Genomic DNA, 15,399 nt, shown 5'->3' on the forward strand with positions numbered 1-15,399 from the left:
GCAGCAGCAGTAAGAGGGTGTATTCACAAAAGCCACAAGTCATGAGTGGAGGGGTTTGGGTATTGTTCTTTGGCAGTCCCCAGCTCATAGCACATCCCTTGCCTTTAATCCAGCTGTGGCCAGCAAGCTGCGAAAGACGCTAAGGAGGGTTGAGAAAACACATGTGACAGGCCATAAACCGAGGACTCAGATTAAAACCAGTTGCTGTACACCCATCTGAAGCTTAGATGACAGGGTGACGGAGCCTTCCAACTGATGGGAGCGTGTTGCCTAAGAGGATTTTCAAATAAAGGGTTTTCTTCCTGTTCTTCTTCTTTAATGCATTCAATTAAATACAGTCAGAGCAATTGCACAAAGTGCAGTGTTCACATGCCTTTTGTGTTACATAATATTGGGTTTTGTCCTCTTGTCGATTGAACAGCGAGTCTACATATGCTGTTTGAAGTGTGGTTAAGTGTGGTTTCAATTATTAATGCTATTTCTGCTACAGCTGATTTAGGTCTCTTGTTAGTGCCGTTGAGCGCTCACAACATATAGTAAAGGCCCCTGGAGGACTGTGTTTATGCCAATTTCCTTAGTGATGCTCAAGGGGGTGGGGGATGGCCACAGGACTGATAAAGGAAGTGTGTCAGCCTTCTTAAGAATTTATACATAACTAATGATGTAATACCCATTGATCACTGACACAAGCTTGTAGATGTATCAGGCTATTGATGAATGATTATTTAAGGACCCTTATTTAGAAAGCAGGGCTACATTAACGGTCTGTAACTATCTGACCCAGCTGGTACAATCACATCGAAACCCAAGGTCCTCTCTCCGAAGGCGGTCGCATTTTTCTCTCCCTCTCCTCCCCATGACCTTCCCCTCCCTGCTTGGCTTCTCTCGTCATGTCTTGTCTGTCTCTATACTTGAGAGACTCTCTCCGCATCGCTCTTCGAACTAAAAACCATGGACGTGATCAACTGGTCCCTAAACGCAATTGACACCATCTTCTCGACGAGAAGCTCGGGTTCGGGGGAACCTGCCTGTCCTGCTGGGACGAGTGTTGCTGGTTACACGATGGACGCGTGGGGGAAGTGGCGTGTCTTGTGCCTAGCAGCCCTTTCCGTGGAGGACGTAGAAGACATCTACCTATTCGGAACTTTGATTACAGGATTTCTGCTGATTGGAGTTGGTGCTGCCCTGGCTTATCGGAAAATTAAGGAAACGGTGACAGCCGTTAAAAGCCCCCTAAGGCTGCCCGACATGATTGACGCGTTGGGCAGAGTTGTTGGCACTCAGACTGTGGCATTAAACCGTCAGAATGACAACATCGTGGAGAAGCTGATGGCTCTGCAAATGAAATTGGATCGATTTGAAATCCTATTGGGAAATGGGAGGAAAATGGAGGAATAGTAGGTGCGCACAATTGAAATGCAGCTACTGAAAGACCAAACAATCCCAATCTTATCTGCTTTCGGCTCCCTCTACCAGGACGGGCTTTGGCCAAGGCCGTGACTGGAACAACAACTCCCCCGAAGATCACTGAAGCGAGACTCTCTCATTCCTTCCCCCTATCCACAGACACCTGTGGTTGTTTTCTCCCCAGGACCCTTCAAGGCTATCTCCATGGCAACGACCATCTTGCGGTCTGGGAACTTTGTCTGTTGTGGACTGGGGGAGGACGACAGACCAAGGCCACTCACACACAACTTCAACACACTGATATGCAATCACTACCCCCCGTCCCACGCCCGCCTGCTTTGCCCCCAGGGTGACAGGACGGGTCTGTGTCCGGCGCCGTGATGGCTGACGGACCGGGCTGGCTGCTTGTCGGTGCTGGTTACCTTCTGCCCCCAATGGCGGGGCTATCGCCCAGTCTTTGGCTTACCTCCCCTCCCCCCCTTCCTACTCGTTGCAAGTCATGTCTAAGATGTATGTGCTTATGTGCAATGGTGTTTTTTTTTTTCTCCTGCTCCCACACTGTACCCCTCTAGGGGCATAGTCGGGGGGTTGCTTTTTCTTTTTCTCGCCTCTCTTCCCTCATGTTATGCTGTCATCTTTCATCCACCCTTTCCTAGATGGCGCCGCGGACGGCGCCTCGGTGTCTTGGTGCGCGAATCTTGCACCTTCCGCCAAAGAAAATTCCTCGTTTGTTTGTGAAAACATTCTTGGCAATAAACCTGTTTCTGATTCTGATTCTGATTCTGATATGTTTTGCCATGCTAATGGATCCTTAATAATGGCAACTAATTCAAATATACAAATATGTAAGAAGATCACAAACTTTTAACAATGCATTAAGCGGTGGTGGCACCTAATATATAAAAATTGCATTCAGAAACAACGGAAACAATGCAAATGAAAAGTCTCCTAGGAGACCTTTTCCGTCGTAGACACACAGGTTCTACAGAATATGCATTCTAATCAAAGTGCACCTTAGCAGAAGGTGAGGGTGGACAGATGAGTCCAACACGGGACTTTCACCCATGAGACCGTTGGTCCTGTCTTGTGTAAAACCAAGAGGCACTGTGAAATCTTTTAAACCCAAAGTGGCACAGTGATTCTGGGAGCTATGTAGTGTGGCATTAGCTCTAGCTAGGGTCTCCCAAGGCAAACAGGACTCGGCGGAGAGCCCAGACTAAGAGCAGCACTGATGGATAGTGGCATTCGAACTACAGCTACCTCGCACGGACCAGGGAAACTGGGGCACCCTCCCGGGACCAGGAGGGGAGCTCGCCAGCGAGAGCCTGCTTTCGTTTAGGGGCCTGCAAGAATCAATATGGAGCAGCCACCCTGTGGACTGACCACCCGCAGGGACAAGCATCGGGGGCAGGTGTTATGTAGACTGGGCGGCGGGCCAGGCAGGGTGCCTGGGTGAGCGGATTGCCAGCAGCATAGTTCTAGGGACGTGGAACGTCACCTCGCTAGTGGGGAAAAAGCCAGAGCTGGTACAGGAAGCTAGATATAGTTCAATCAGGTAAGACCTTGAATAGTGTTAATAAAGGATGTTTATTGTTTAACATGTGATGCGCAATGGTGAAGTCTCAGAGTCTTTGGTGCTTGGACTCTACGGGGAGATTTGTAGTTGAGGGCTGACTGCCCTGATCAGCAACGAGAGATCCCCCCAGTGGAGTCCAGACCTGGTGGTGGCTGATGAGCTGATGGAATGATGAGTTGAAGCTGATGGATCCTTGAAGACTGGCTGGAGATGGGGTGGTGGAGGGGTGCATGACAGCAACCTGAATGAACTGAAGGTAGAGAGACGGTCATATTTGAGTGAGACAGCAGCGAGACGATTGGCTCGCCATGTCCTCATTTCCCCGCTTATTGGATAGAGTGGACCAGCTGATCTGCGCAGCTGGAGTCATGATTGACGACGGTGAGTAAGTAATGAGTGGGAAATGATTATCGGACTGAGGGATGAAAGGCTGGTGTGAGGGGTATGGTCTTCCTGTCTGAACTTACGCGAAGCTTCAATTGGGCTTACCTCCACGGACAGTTCAATTATATACAGTATATTTTAATTGCCCAATATTACAAATTTGTCTCAGAGGGCTTTACGATCTGTACAGAACCTCACATTGGATCAGGAAAAACTCCCAAGAAATAGAAAGAAAACCCTTTGACAGGGATAAATGGGAAGACCAGGAAAGGAGGATCCCTCACCCCGGATTGACAGAAGAAACAGATGTCATAGGTACAGAAGAACAGCATTAGAGAGTTACATAAACACATTCAATGAATATGACAGAAAGTATGAATAGTTTGTAGTAGGAATGGACCATGAGCCAGACCTCCACAATCCATGAGACTGAAGGAGGTAGGAGGTAGACACAGCCAGGTCCACTGGACCCGATGAGACAAAGACTCCGGAGTTAGTAATGTTTGATGGAGAGATGTAACTTCATCCATAAATAGAGAGAGAAGAGGAGATAGGTGCTCAGTGTATCCTAAATTGTCCCACAGCACTGGCTCTTGCTTTTGCCGACCGTCCTCGGCTTTTTGGAAAAAAAGATGTCAGAAGTGAAATGTGGAAGTACTTTGACTACATTGCAGACAGTGAAGGAAAGCCCCCTGACATATAGAGAATGAGCGAAAGCCCACTGACATACAGACAGTGAACGAAAGCCCACTGACATACAGACAGTGAAGGAAAGCCCACTGACATACAGACAGTGAAGGAAAGCCCACTGACATAGAGAGTGAGCGCAAGCCCACTGACATACAGACAGTGAACGAAAGCCCACTGACATAGAGACAGTGAAGTAAAGCCCACTGACATATAGACAGTGAGCGAAAGCCCACTGACAGAGAGTGAAGGAAAGCCCACTGACATAGAGAGTGAGCGAAAGCCCACTGACATACAGACAGTGAACGAAAGCCCACTGACATACAGACAGTGAAGGAAAGACCACTGACATACAGACAGTGAAGGAAAGCCCACTGACATACAGACAGTGAAGGAAAGTCCACTGACATGCAGAAAGTGAAGGAAAGTCCACTGACATACAGACATTGAAGGAAAGCCCACTGACATAGAGACAGTGAAGTAAAGCCCACTGACATATAGACAGTGAGCGAAAGCCCACTGACATAGACAGATTTATGGTATTGTATCGAATGCTGGTCAACCAGGAGATAGCGTTCATTTTTTTTATCAGATCAATTTAGAATTGTGGTCAGAAAAATCAAAAGACCATAGTTATAAAGCCTTGAGGTGTCATCAAACGACGTGATGACCCAAATAAATCAAACTGCTTTACACAGAGTTAACACCAGAATTCGCAGATCCGCCCATTCCCTTTTTTTTTTGCGTATTGTACCTTTTCCCCTTGATTGAGTTGCTAAGGGCGAATTGTTACAACATAACCAAAAGAATGACAACATTTAGTTTAGATGAAATACCGATCACGTTTTCAGCCTATATACGTTGTTTTCTAAATGTTTGAATGTGGAGTACGTGTGATCGAATACAATATTGTTGACAACACCAAAAAGCTACATAAAAAACTATCCTTATACTGTAGCTGCGAGCGTGGAGTGGCACTATATGACATTGCGTAATCACTGCCAGAAAGCAGGTCGAAGTACATCCGCCCCGGAGCGGGCGGCTCCAGAATCCTACATAGCGGAGTTATTTCCCCACAGACCCCCGATGGCAATAGCGGAGGCGCAAATCGTCATATTAAAAGTCATTGTAGCGGCACCATTTTTTTCAAGCTGTTATTTTAAGGTACAATTGTTACATAATGTTACTTTAAGTATCAAACCAACTTATTTTAAACTTGGACATTTATGTTCCCTTCAGGATGACTTATGAACATTTGACTTTAGTACAATACTGAGGTAAAATGTATATTAGTCCAACAATCAGAATTATGGACTTGGTTTGGGGAGACACTCACAAATTAAAATCTTTAATTTCATTGAAAAAAGTTCAAATCTACACCTGACCAAAGTGTTAAGTAACATATTAGCCCAAACCTGACCCAAAACTCAATGCATTGCTGGGGACCAACTAAATTAACCAAATCCAAACCCGACCCAAAGCTTTACTTAACAGAGCGGCCCAAACCCGACTTGAAACCTAATACTTGGAGGTGGTTGGATTCGGGTCCCAGTAGCAGGCTCTAACTTCTATGTCTTCTCTGTTGTTCCAGGGCTGAAGGTGCGTGAGGTGATGATAAATGTGTCCCGTCAGCAGGTGGAGGATTTCCATGGCCCGGAGGACTACTGGTGTCTCTGTGTGGCCTGGAGCCACCTGGGCACTTCCAAGAGTCGCAAGGCAACTGTCCGCATCGCCTGTGAGTATGAAAAGACCTCCGCCATCAGAACTGTGGCGGAGGTCTATAAAAAGCTTTGTGTTATATTTTAGCAATATGTAATAAACTAGCAAGAAAACTTTAAGGGAAAAGAGTAGTTGAGGACAAATACAGGCAATGGTGGCCGGTGGAACATTAGCCACTGCCATCAGTATGTAAATGGGTGATTGATGTCACACTAAAAAGGTACAGTAGTACCTCATATTATTACAATGACAAGACAGCACTCTGTGTTCAAATGCATATGAACAATAAACTTTGATAAAAACAAGAACAGCTCTGCCATATTTATAACTAGATACAAATATTGTTGATGGAGCAGCTACAGTGTGAGCATAGCCTTCCAAGAATCAATTCGAACTCTATTTAAAAAAACAGAACTGATAAAGCATACATTCCGACTTTTCTTACAAATCTGCATCAATTTATAGTTATTTCGGCATCCTTTGATCCATTTGTTGCAATCACAGATTGTCAGGATGGCTGATGTAGCCAGAGAGAGATAGGACCCAAACTCCAACAACATTCCCCAGAAAACATAATCTTTTTACTCAAAACAGGTCAAACACAAACTAACCAGTACAAATCAACACTGGAGAATGAGACAAAAAGGGGTTCATATACACAGGGAAGATGCAGGTGATTGGACACAGGTGGACACATTGCGGGCGGGGCTAGCGATCACACAGCAGGAAACAATCAGGGACAGGGCAGACAATCACAGGAACAGGAAGTGCCGGGAAACAGAAGACACGAGAGACAGGGACTTCAAAACAAGACACAAAAACTCTGGATAATGATAAATATTAATCCTTTATGTTGTTGTTTATAAAACTGTAGTAAACCAGTTTAATTCAGCCAACACGTGACTTACAGACAGCATTGCGTTTACGCCTAGACCTCAAGCAATACTGTTTTCTTAGTTGCTGAAACGTGATTGATATCCATAGAAGCAAGCCATATGTGTGTGCTACATTAGCAATGAAGAAAATCAAATATAGGTACACCAAGGCAGCACTTTTCTAGTCTTCCTAAAAAACTGAAAGTGCTTAACACTACATGTCATTTACCCATTCATACACTGATGGCATGGGCTACCACACAAGGGGCACCTTGATATGGACTGGAGGAGCCAGGGAGCGAACCACAGATCTTCAGAACGGAAGACAACCCACTCCACACAGAAGAATAATGGTCCTGAAAAGATTATTTAAAAGGCTCTGTGGTTCTATGAAGAACCATCACCGACTGAAGAACCATTATTTCCTTAGAGGCACCATTATAGGTTCTTTGAAGAACTCTTTAAGGAAATGGTTCTTTAAAGAACCGTGGTTTGAAAGGTTGATCATGGAACCAGAAATGGTGCCTTAAAAGAACATTTTATAAGGTTCTTTGAGATACCTTTTAAATGTTATTTGAAGAACTATTTAAGGAAATGGTTCTTTAAAGAATCCTGGTTTGAAAGGTTCTTTGTAGAACCAAAAATGGTTCATCTATGGTATCACTCTGAAGAACCATTTTCGGTGCACCGCTGAGCCACAGCCAGCCCAATGAATGTATTTCTTTAAAACACCAAATGTGATTACATTTCATATTGTTTTTGATACTGTGAGCACATCTGCTCTGTACTGTAATTTTCTATATAAAAAGCACAATATAAGTGCAGAAAATAAATAATATAACAGAAGCAGAGACAACTGATTTACAGAGTCTGTCCATTGGTCTTTAACCTCAAGCCGACTGGAATTCAAACATTTTTTTGCAATTCTAATCTTTAGTTTACCCCAAACTGTGTGAACACAACAAGCCAATATTATCCAAGCAGAAAATGAATCAGATGTATCAGTGGTGAAATAATCTATTCATGGGAACAAATACTGTCTAATCAAGTTTAGACACAATCAGCTATTCACAGCCAAGTTTTGTCGAAATCCAATATCTCTGCCAGATGGTGTTGTAGGTTATCTTAAAGCCCTCCTCTGTGTTCACGCCTGGGTGTAAACTCCAACAGTTCATCCTTGATTTCTTCGGTGGCCCTGGAGAAATAACTGTGAGAAATCACACACATCATGAAAGTCTTTTCTTGTCCTTTGAATAAAGTAAGAATTAGACTTCATGAATGATGACGTGATGCCAAATACTTTATCTGCTAGGATTTACATATCATTGTGTTGCACTGACCTACCTGCCATCTGAACCGCGCCACTATTATAGAGTTCCCCTCCTACATTTAGATCCCTTATATGCAGGGAATCTCTCATGATCTGCAGGTACATGAAACCCAATCATGTTGAAATGACCCATCAAAGGTAAGAATATGATTCGTCACTTGTGTATGCACATGAATGCACAAGATGACCAGAGCAACCCTTGAGCACTTTTAACGATCCGGTGTATCCTTCAAACCATCTTGTTAACAGATTACCTAACACAAGGGCCATGGGATCATCTCCATCCTGCACTGGTTGGAGGGTTTTTGAAGGTCGTGGCATGCACAGTCGAGGGCAGGCCGGCGTGTTAGCTGCCGGAGAGAATTGAGGCAAGGTTTACCCTAACACTTGACACCTGACAGCTGCCTCTTATCTCCCCACGCAGACCTGAGGAAAAACTTTGAGCAGGACCCCCAGGGGAAGGAGGTGCCAATCAACGGGATGATCGTACTGCACTGTCGCCCTCCGGAGGGAGTGCCTGTGGCGGAGGTAAGGCCGCTTTTACTCGCTCCTTCTTCTCGAAGGAGAAGCTTATACTCCCCGCCGAGCAGAACAACATTTGCAACAACAATAGGGAAGAAGCCTTCAGGAGAGCAACAGAGGAGGATCCCTCTCCAAGATGGACAGGTGCAATATATGTAATGTTTGCAGAGGGACAGATTAGAGTTAAAATACATTCAATGAATATGACAGAGTGTATGAATAGCTCGTAGTAGGCATATTCCACGATGGAGACCTCCACGATCCATCAGGCAGTTGGAGGTAGAGAGGAGGAGTGGGCGGAGTCTCAACAGGGCAATGGCATAGTTGGTAATAGGCATATTCCACGATCCAGACCTCATATATATTGGTGTTAGATACCAGCAATACATTAAGAAGTGAAAGTGTTTCTTCCAAATTGGAATGAAGAGGATTCAGAGCATATATTTATTAATCGAATCTTCTGTTCATTAAAGATAGAGATCAGACTCCGAGATCCACTTCTCAAATTCAGTTGTTAGCATCAGTAACCTCGCGAATGTGAGCTTTGAGAAACATCTGGTATAATGTTGGGCAGGCCACAAAGCGAATGGTCCAATTACAGTTTTTTTCTTTTTGTGGGATGATGTAAGGCAGTGGGTATCGGGGGGATGTTACTCTTTCTTCGACTGGATTCCGTAGTTTCATCCATCAGCAGCTCCCACTGTGTTGGTGAAGACATCAAAGTCATGAAAGAGAATCTCATCACTATGTCTGTTGGTTGCAACATAGATATCAAGATATGTGGATGTGCATTGCATCATCGCATCTCATAAATCAAACATGAAATATACCAGGTGATCTGTACTGCTCTGAAATATTTGGGACTCATTAAAGAAGACTATTCTAAGCATCTTGTCCTATCTTGACTTAAGTTTAAAAGAAGATAGGATAGAAAAATAGGATATAATTATATAATTATAATTAATTATTATCTCATTATTACAGAAGAAAGGTTCCCTCTGACAGTCCTGGGCTTTCGGAACTCCAATCTCCTCCGCACGCTCTTTTTACTTCAACAATATGCAGATTAAATATTAATTGATTTTATAGATGATATAAGCATTACAAGTCATACTTTTCATAGTTCTAGTTTGAGAACAGCCTGAACTATAAAAGTACATGTCTTTGTTTTAATCCTTACTCGTCCCACACCCAACAGGGCTTTAGCAATTATTTTGAATGCAATTTAGGAAAAGATCTATGCCATCCTAATGCTGCATTCACCCCAAAAGCCACGCGATTTTTCGCAAACGGCCAAAACACGTGTGTAATTGTGCGACCATTTGCCGTGTTGCGGAGCTCCATGGGGGGCGGGGCTTATCACTGTGGCTTGTTTCCGTAAAAAAAACTTTCTATTTTCCTTCATCCACCATGAAGAACTAACCACTAGTTCTGCTTTATACTTGTTGTGAACATCCCACAAACCTCCGAACATCTCGTGTTTGGGTTCATGACATCACCCGTAGGCTCACACAGGTTGGTCACTTTCACCAATTAAGTTAACTGTTACGTCTAAAAGTATTTTGCTTCGAGCTCTACGAGAGCGGAATATCTAACGCTCTCGTGTTTGGGTTCATAACATTATGAACGGCTGTAGCTAAGTGGGGAAAGGGGGTCGTCCTGCAACCCCAAGGTCGTCGTTTCGATCCCCGCTCTCCCCATTAGTTGCAAGTCAAAGTGTCCATGAGCAAGTCACTGAACCCCCAGTTGCTCCCCGGGTGCATCACTGCAGCCCACTGCTCCTTAATAACTAAGGATGGGTTAAATGCAGAGAATATATTTTGTTGCCTGTGTACCTGTACTCTGTGCAATGACAATAGATTGAATCCTATTGTTACATATATTTATACATAACATCACACGTGTTTTATTCTCTGCGAGTCAGGTACTCATGAGGTATTAAAGAGCTTCGGGTGCCCGCAAACCGCAACGATGAGTGTGTCCTCCATCTTGTTCTGATTCAACAACGGTGGGACAGTGATGACGCGCGGAGCAACTCAAGGGCTAATTGGCCCGAGTTGCGAAGTTATCGCCAAAAGTTGAAATATTTCAACTAGAGGCGAAATTCGGGCAGCACGATGCACGCCGCCCAAAACCACCCACAAATGTGCTTGCGCCTATCGCAACCACTCTGTACATTGACTTTGCATGGGATCTCGTTGCGCGAAAAAAACGCCCCGCTTTTGGTGTGGACGCAGCTTTATAGAGGATTTCTAAAATAAAATTGGATTTGTTTTCTCAAATGCTGTAAAGAAGCAATACCACAAATATTGTTTTTCATCCTGAACTGAGATTAAGATGGGATTTCAGACTAAGAATGTTTCCGTAATGAGGCACCTGGGATCGGTCCTATACTGTATGGTAAGATGTTTTCTGATTATTATTCATTTCCCTGTTTACATGACTCTAATATATCCTCCAGGGTTGTGATCATCTATGGCACAACAGGTGTGGTTGTAAGGCTTCCTCATCCATCAAATATGTAATTGTGGTATCAGGTCAGCAGTGGTGGAAGAAATTGAGAGCAAATGCTCTCAACATGGCGGCGGCTAGAATCTTACGCTGATAATATCATGAATTGATCTAGCAAACATTGTCTTGGTTGACCCTTTTTTTTTAAAGACCGCTATGACATTGTAATTTTGCACAGGATTACCTGCAAACAGCAACAGACCTGCAGCTGCAGTCTGACTGGCGCCAAGCCTTTATTGCGCACTATCTTAAAAATGCTCATTACGTAAGTGTTAATCCAACAAAGTTAATATAATTAAAAACATGTGATAACATGATCATATTTTCATATAAACTCAAGTACTGTGATAAGCATAAATGAAAATATATGTACATTTCCAGTAGGGCTGCAACAACGAATCGATAAAAATCGATGATTAAAATAGTTGGCAACGAATTTCATTATCGATTCGTTGTGTCGCGCGATTATTACGGCACTCAATAAATCGCGGAGTATAAAAAAAGTTGATTGAGCGCAGAGTGGCGCAGGAGAAACCAGAGCGGAGCCGAGGGAGAGGACAGACCATAATGTTGCGTTGTGAGAGCCAATCAGCATTGAGCTGCTCCTCCGTTAGTGAATCTAATTGGCTGCTGCTGCCCTCGTGACACTGGAAGCGGAAGTCATTCAGGTCGTCGGAGTGACATTCACGGAGTTGAGTGCGCCTACGGGTGATGTTATGAACCCAGACACCAGGGCGCTAGATGTTACGACGTGTGTGGCATTTCCACAAGAGTATAATGTAGAAAAGTGTTTTTTTTTTCGTGGCGGATGGCCGACAATATTTTTCCACGGAGAAAGGCAACGGAGATAAGCCACGCCCCCTCGTCGACACGTATGACGCGTTTAGCCCACAAACAGTCGGCTGAGTAAACTCAGGAGAGTAAAGCGCTGTCAGTCTGTTTGTGACAGGGTTCACACACATGCTGACCAGTGGATCTCCAGGACCTTTCCAGGAATTTAAACCAAATTTCCATGATTAAACATTTTGTGAAAACTCGGTGTACACATGAACAAGTGAGAAGATGTTGTATTTAAACTAACAATGAGAATTCCAAAGCATACCGTATATATTCCGTTTAAATTAATATTTGAATATATCAAATTTGCATTACTTTTCCAAAAATTACTAATTAATTACTGTTCTAGGTCTAGAAATAACCATTTAAAAACTCCATGACTTTTCCAGGTTTTCCATGACCGTACGAACCCTGTTTTGAATAAAGGGTTGAAAATTACAGTTTTCTTTTTTATCCGATTAATCGATAAATAATCAACAGATTAATCGATTATCAAAATAATCGTTAGTTGCTCCAGTTGTCTAGAAACCTCACAGGAGGTATTTGCTTGGTCGGGAAAGAACGTGGTGGGTACTGAAGTCGACACAAATATCAATATTTTTCAAGTGATTATTCAGCAATCTGCAAAAAAAGTTCATCTGCGGAAACAATGTTTGTGTTGCATTGACATTGTAAGTACTACTATTGTAAGTACTACCACAACTACCTCCTGGTTGTAGTGGGAACACGTCATCAATGCTTACTATTGCATAACGTGGACCCAAGGATAAAGCCCAAGATACAGTATTTAACAATTCAATTCAATTCAGTTTATTTGTATAGCCCAATTTCACAAATTACAAATTTGTCTCGGAGTGCATTACAATCTGTACACATAGACATCCCTTTCCCAAAACCTCGCATCGGACCAGGAAAAACTCCCAAATAACCCTTCAGGGGGGAAAAAAAAGGGAAGAAACCTTCAGGAGAGCAACAGAGGAGGATCCCTCTCCAGGATGGACAGATGCAATAGATGTAATGTGTACAGAAGGACAGATTTAGAGTTTAAATACATTCAATGAATGTGACAGAATGAAGCTGCTTTTGCCTCCGCCTCTGAGCGGCCCTGCCTGCTGGAGGGCGCTCATCCCCACACCTCTTATGCTGCGTATGTCACATAGTTCAAAGGGTCCTGGGTTAAATCCCGCTTAATGTAAAAATTAGGGCTGTGAAACGATTACAAATTTTAATCGGATTAATCACAGGTTTTTGTGGATTAATCATGATTAATCACATATTACCGATATTCTCGGTATATTTTGTGAGAACATAGAGATTTATGACAAAAGACGGATATATACATTTATACATTCTTCTATACAATGGTACTGCAACTCAGCAGTTATTTAGCAGTTTTCTTCCATATGGAACATTAATACATCTTCATCCTAAACAGAATGTTTAACCCTCCTATTACCTTTCGGGTCAATTTGACCCCATTCAATGTTTAATGTCGGTGTTCTTTGGGGTCAATTTGACCCCAGGCTGTTTTTCACTGTGTCAAACATATCAGAAATATCAACTTTTTTATTTATTTAAAGGGCTATTTAGGTAGTCAACAAACAAACATAAAGTACCTCACACTTAAACTTGGGAAGCAATATTCCCGATGTGCGCGCACGGAGCTCTGTGGCGCGTGAGACGGAGATCGATAAGTGTTAACGCAACGCGAAGAGACAGAAATGACATGCTGCTGTGGAGATACGATCAACAACAGACGTTTAGTTTAATAAAAGAACAAAGACGTGCTATAGAGAACATGTCAGGGGGCGGGCCAATCTTTTTAATGTCATGCGATCTACCGACACTACGCCGCGATCGACTGGCAGGTCGCGATCGACGTGTTGAGACCCCTGATCTACAGGAAGTAAAAGTCGTAACAAGGTTTCCGTAGGTGAACCTGCGGAAGGATCATTACCGATGAACAGCACGACCGTCTGCATGAGAGCGGACAGAGTTCAGATTGAAGTGGTGTATTGGAAGCTCATTTTGCAAGTGACTTTTTTTTCGTCCCGACGACCAACAACAGACGGATTGGAAGCTCATTCTGCGCATGCGTTAAATGCGTTAAAAAAAAAAAACTAGTTAAACCTGTAATTGAATTAACTGAGTTAACGCGTTATTTTTCACAGCACTAGTAAAAATACGCCACCTGCTGTGGTAAATGTGTTCCTGCACTTAATAATAGATGCAAAGGATTATGGGTAATCCTCAGTGACTCAGGATTCCCGAATAGACTGAGCCAGCGAAGGTACCCACAGGAGATGACCAAACTATTCTGTCCTTTGTTATGAATGCAGATGTGGGATAAACTGATGTTACCATAAGCCTGCCCAGATACATGAGAATCATTTGCCAGGAGACATCTCACAGGGGTTACATCTTCACACCAAAAGTGTTCGCGGGAGTAGATCCCATGCAAAGTCCATGCACAGACGCAAATGGTTGCGAATGACAATAATTTTCACTGGGCAGCACGAATAATGCAAATGATGTGAATATAGCGAAACAAAAAATCCATATAAATATTTCAACTTTGGCGGAAAAATTCCCCCGATGCGAAATATTGGTGGTTATTTCTTCCATGGTGGATGGCGGAAATAACAACTGTATCCACAAAGTAAAGCCATGGAGATAAGCCACGCCCCCTCTAAGGTGCGAATGAAGCGAATAACGCGACTAAACCAAAACTTGTCGGGCGATTAAACTCACATCGCAGCATTAGTTTCCCTGCAGTGCAGTATGCAAAGCTCCAGATCACTTCTGTAACAATATAATTAGTATTCACAGGCTAAAGTGTGGAAGTCATTTGTAGTAGTATCAAGAGCAATGTCCACGCAGGTCAGTATGGATGCATTGAAAAAGAAAGAGGACTTTAAATCAAGGGACCATTTTTTGTGTCCTGTGAGATTTTTTTTTAACCCAATCCACATTCTTTTCTGAAACCTAGCTAACTAGTTGTGTTGCCTAAACAGCTTCTCAACAGAGTGCTCATGCTGTTTATTCGTTCGTCGGAGAATGTGCAAAAAATAACTATATTTTTGCCCAAGCAGTGAAATCAAGTCCATGAAAACAAACTCAATGCTGCACTCATGACGAATGGAATGAATATGTGTGGACAGTATGTGAAATGTGAACGGTGTCGATCCCGCAGATTTACAACCAGCGATGCAATACCCCTCAGCTCCTCTGAGCCTTTTACCTTTTATAGCTCATTGCTTGGGTTTTTCAGCTAGCAACCTCTACTCATGAGCAAACACTGTGTGCGCCCACTGTAAACTATCAGCCCAGCATCACATTAAGCAACTAGAACGGGCACTCGGTAGAGCGCATACCTTCGCATATCACAAGATTGGGCATTGAATTATGAACATTTTGGCATTAGTTGCATGTCAATTGGATACAAATTGACCGCGCTATGGTAAAAATAAGATTTAGACCTTTTCATGACCTTGACCTTTGACCCGATCGATCCCAAAATCTAATCAAATGGTCCCCGGATAATAAACAAT

General features: G+C 43.3%; 1 protein-coding gene across 1 annotated transcript in view; it reads left to right on the forward strand.

The window, feature by feature from the left end:
- The window catches only part of unc5db (unc-5 netrin receptor Db), a 283,470-nt gene that overhangs the window by 160,533 nt on the left and 107,538 nt on the right, over positions 1-15,399 (forward strand). Inside the window, exons 3-4 of the mRNA XM_056418402.1 lie at positions 5,646-5,789; positions 8,403-8,506. Coding sequence (XP_056274377.1) covers positions 5,646-5,789; positions 8,403-8,506 — 248 coding nt within the window. The remainder of the gene's footprint in view (positions 1-5,645; positions 5,790-8,402; positions 8,507-15,399) is intronic.

The sequence above is a fragment of the Pseudoliparis swirei genome, chromosome 7 (genome assembly GCF_029220125.1).
Source record: "Pseudoliparis swirei isolate HS2019 ecotype Mariana Trench chromosome 7, NWPU_hadal_v1, whole genome shotgun sequence".
Classification (NCBI taxonomy): domain Eukaryota; kingdom Metazoa; phylum Chordata; class Actinopteri; order Perciformes; family Liparidae; genus Pseudoliparis; species Pseudoliparis swirei.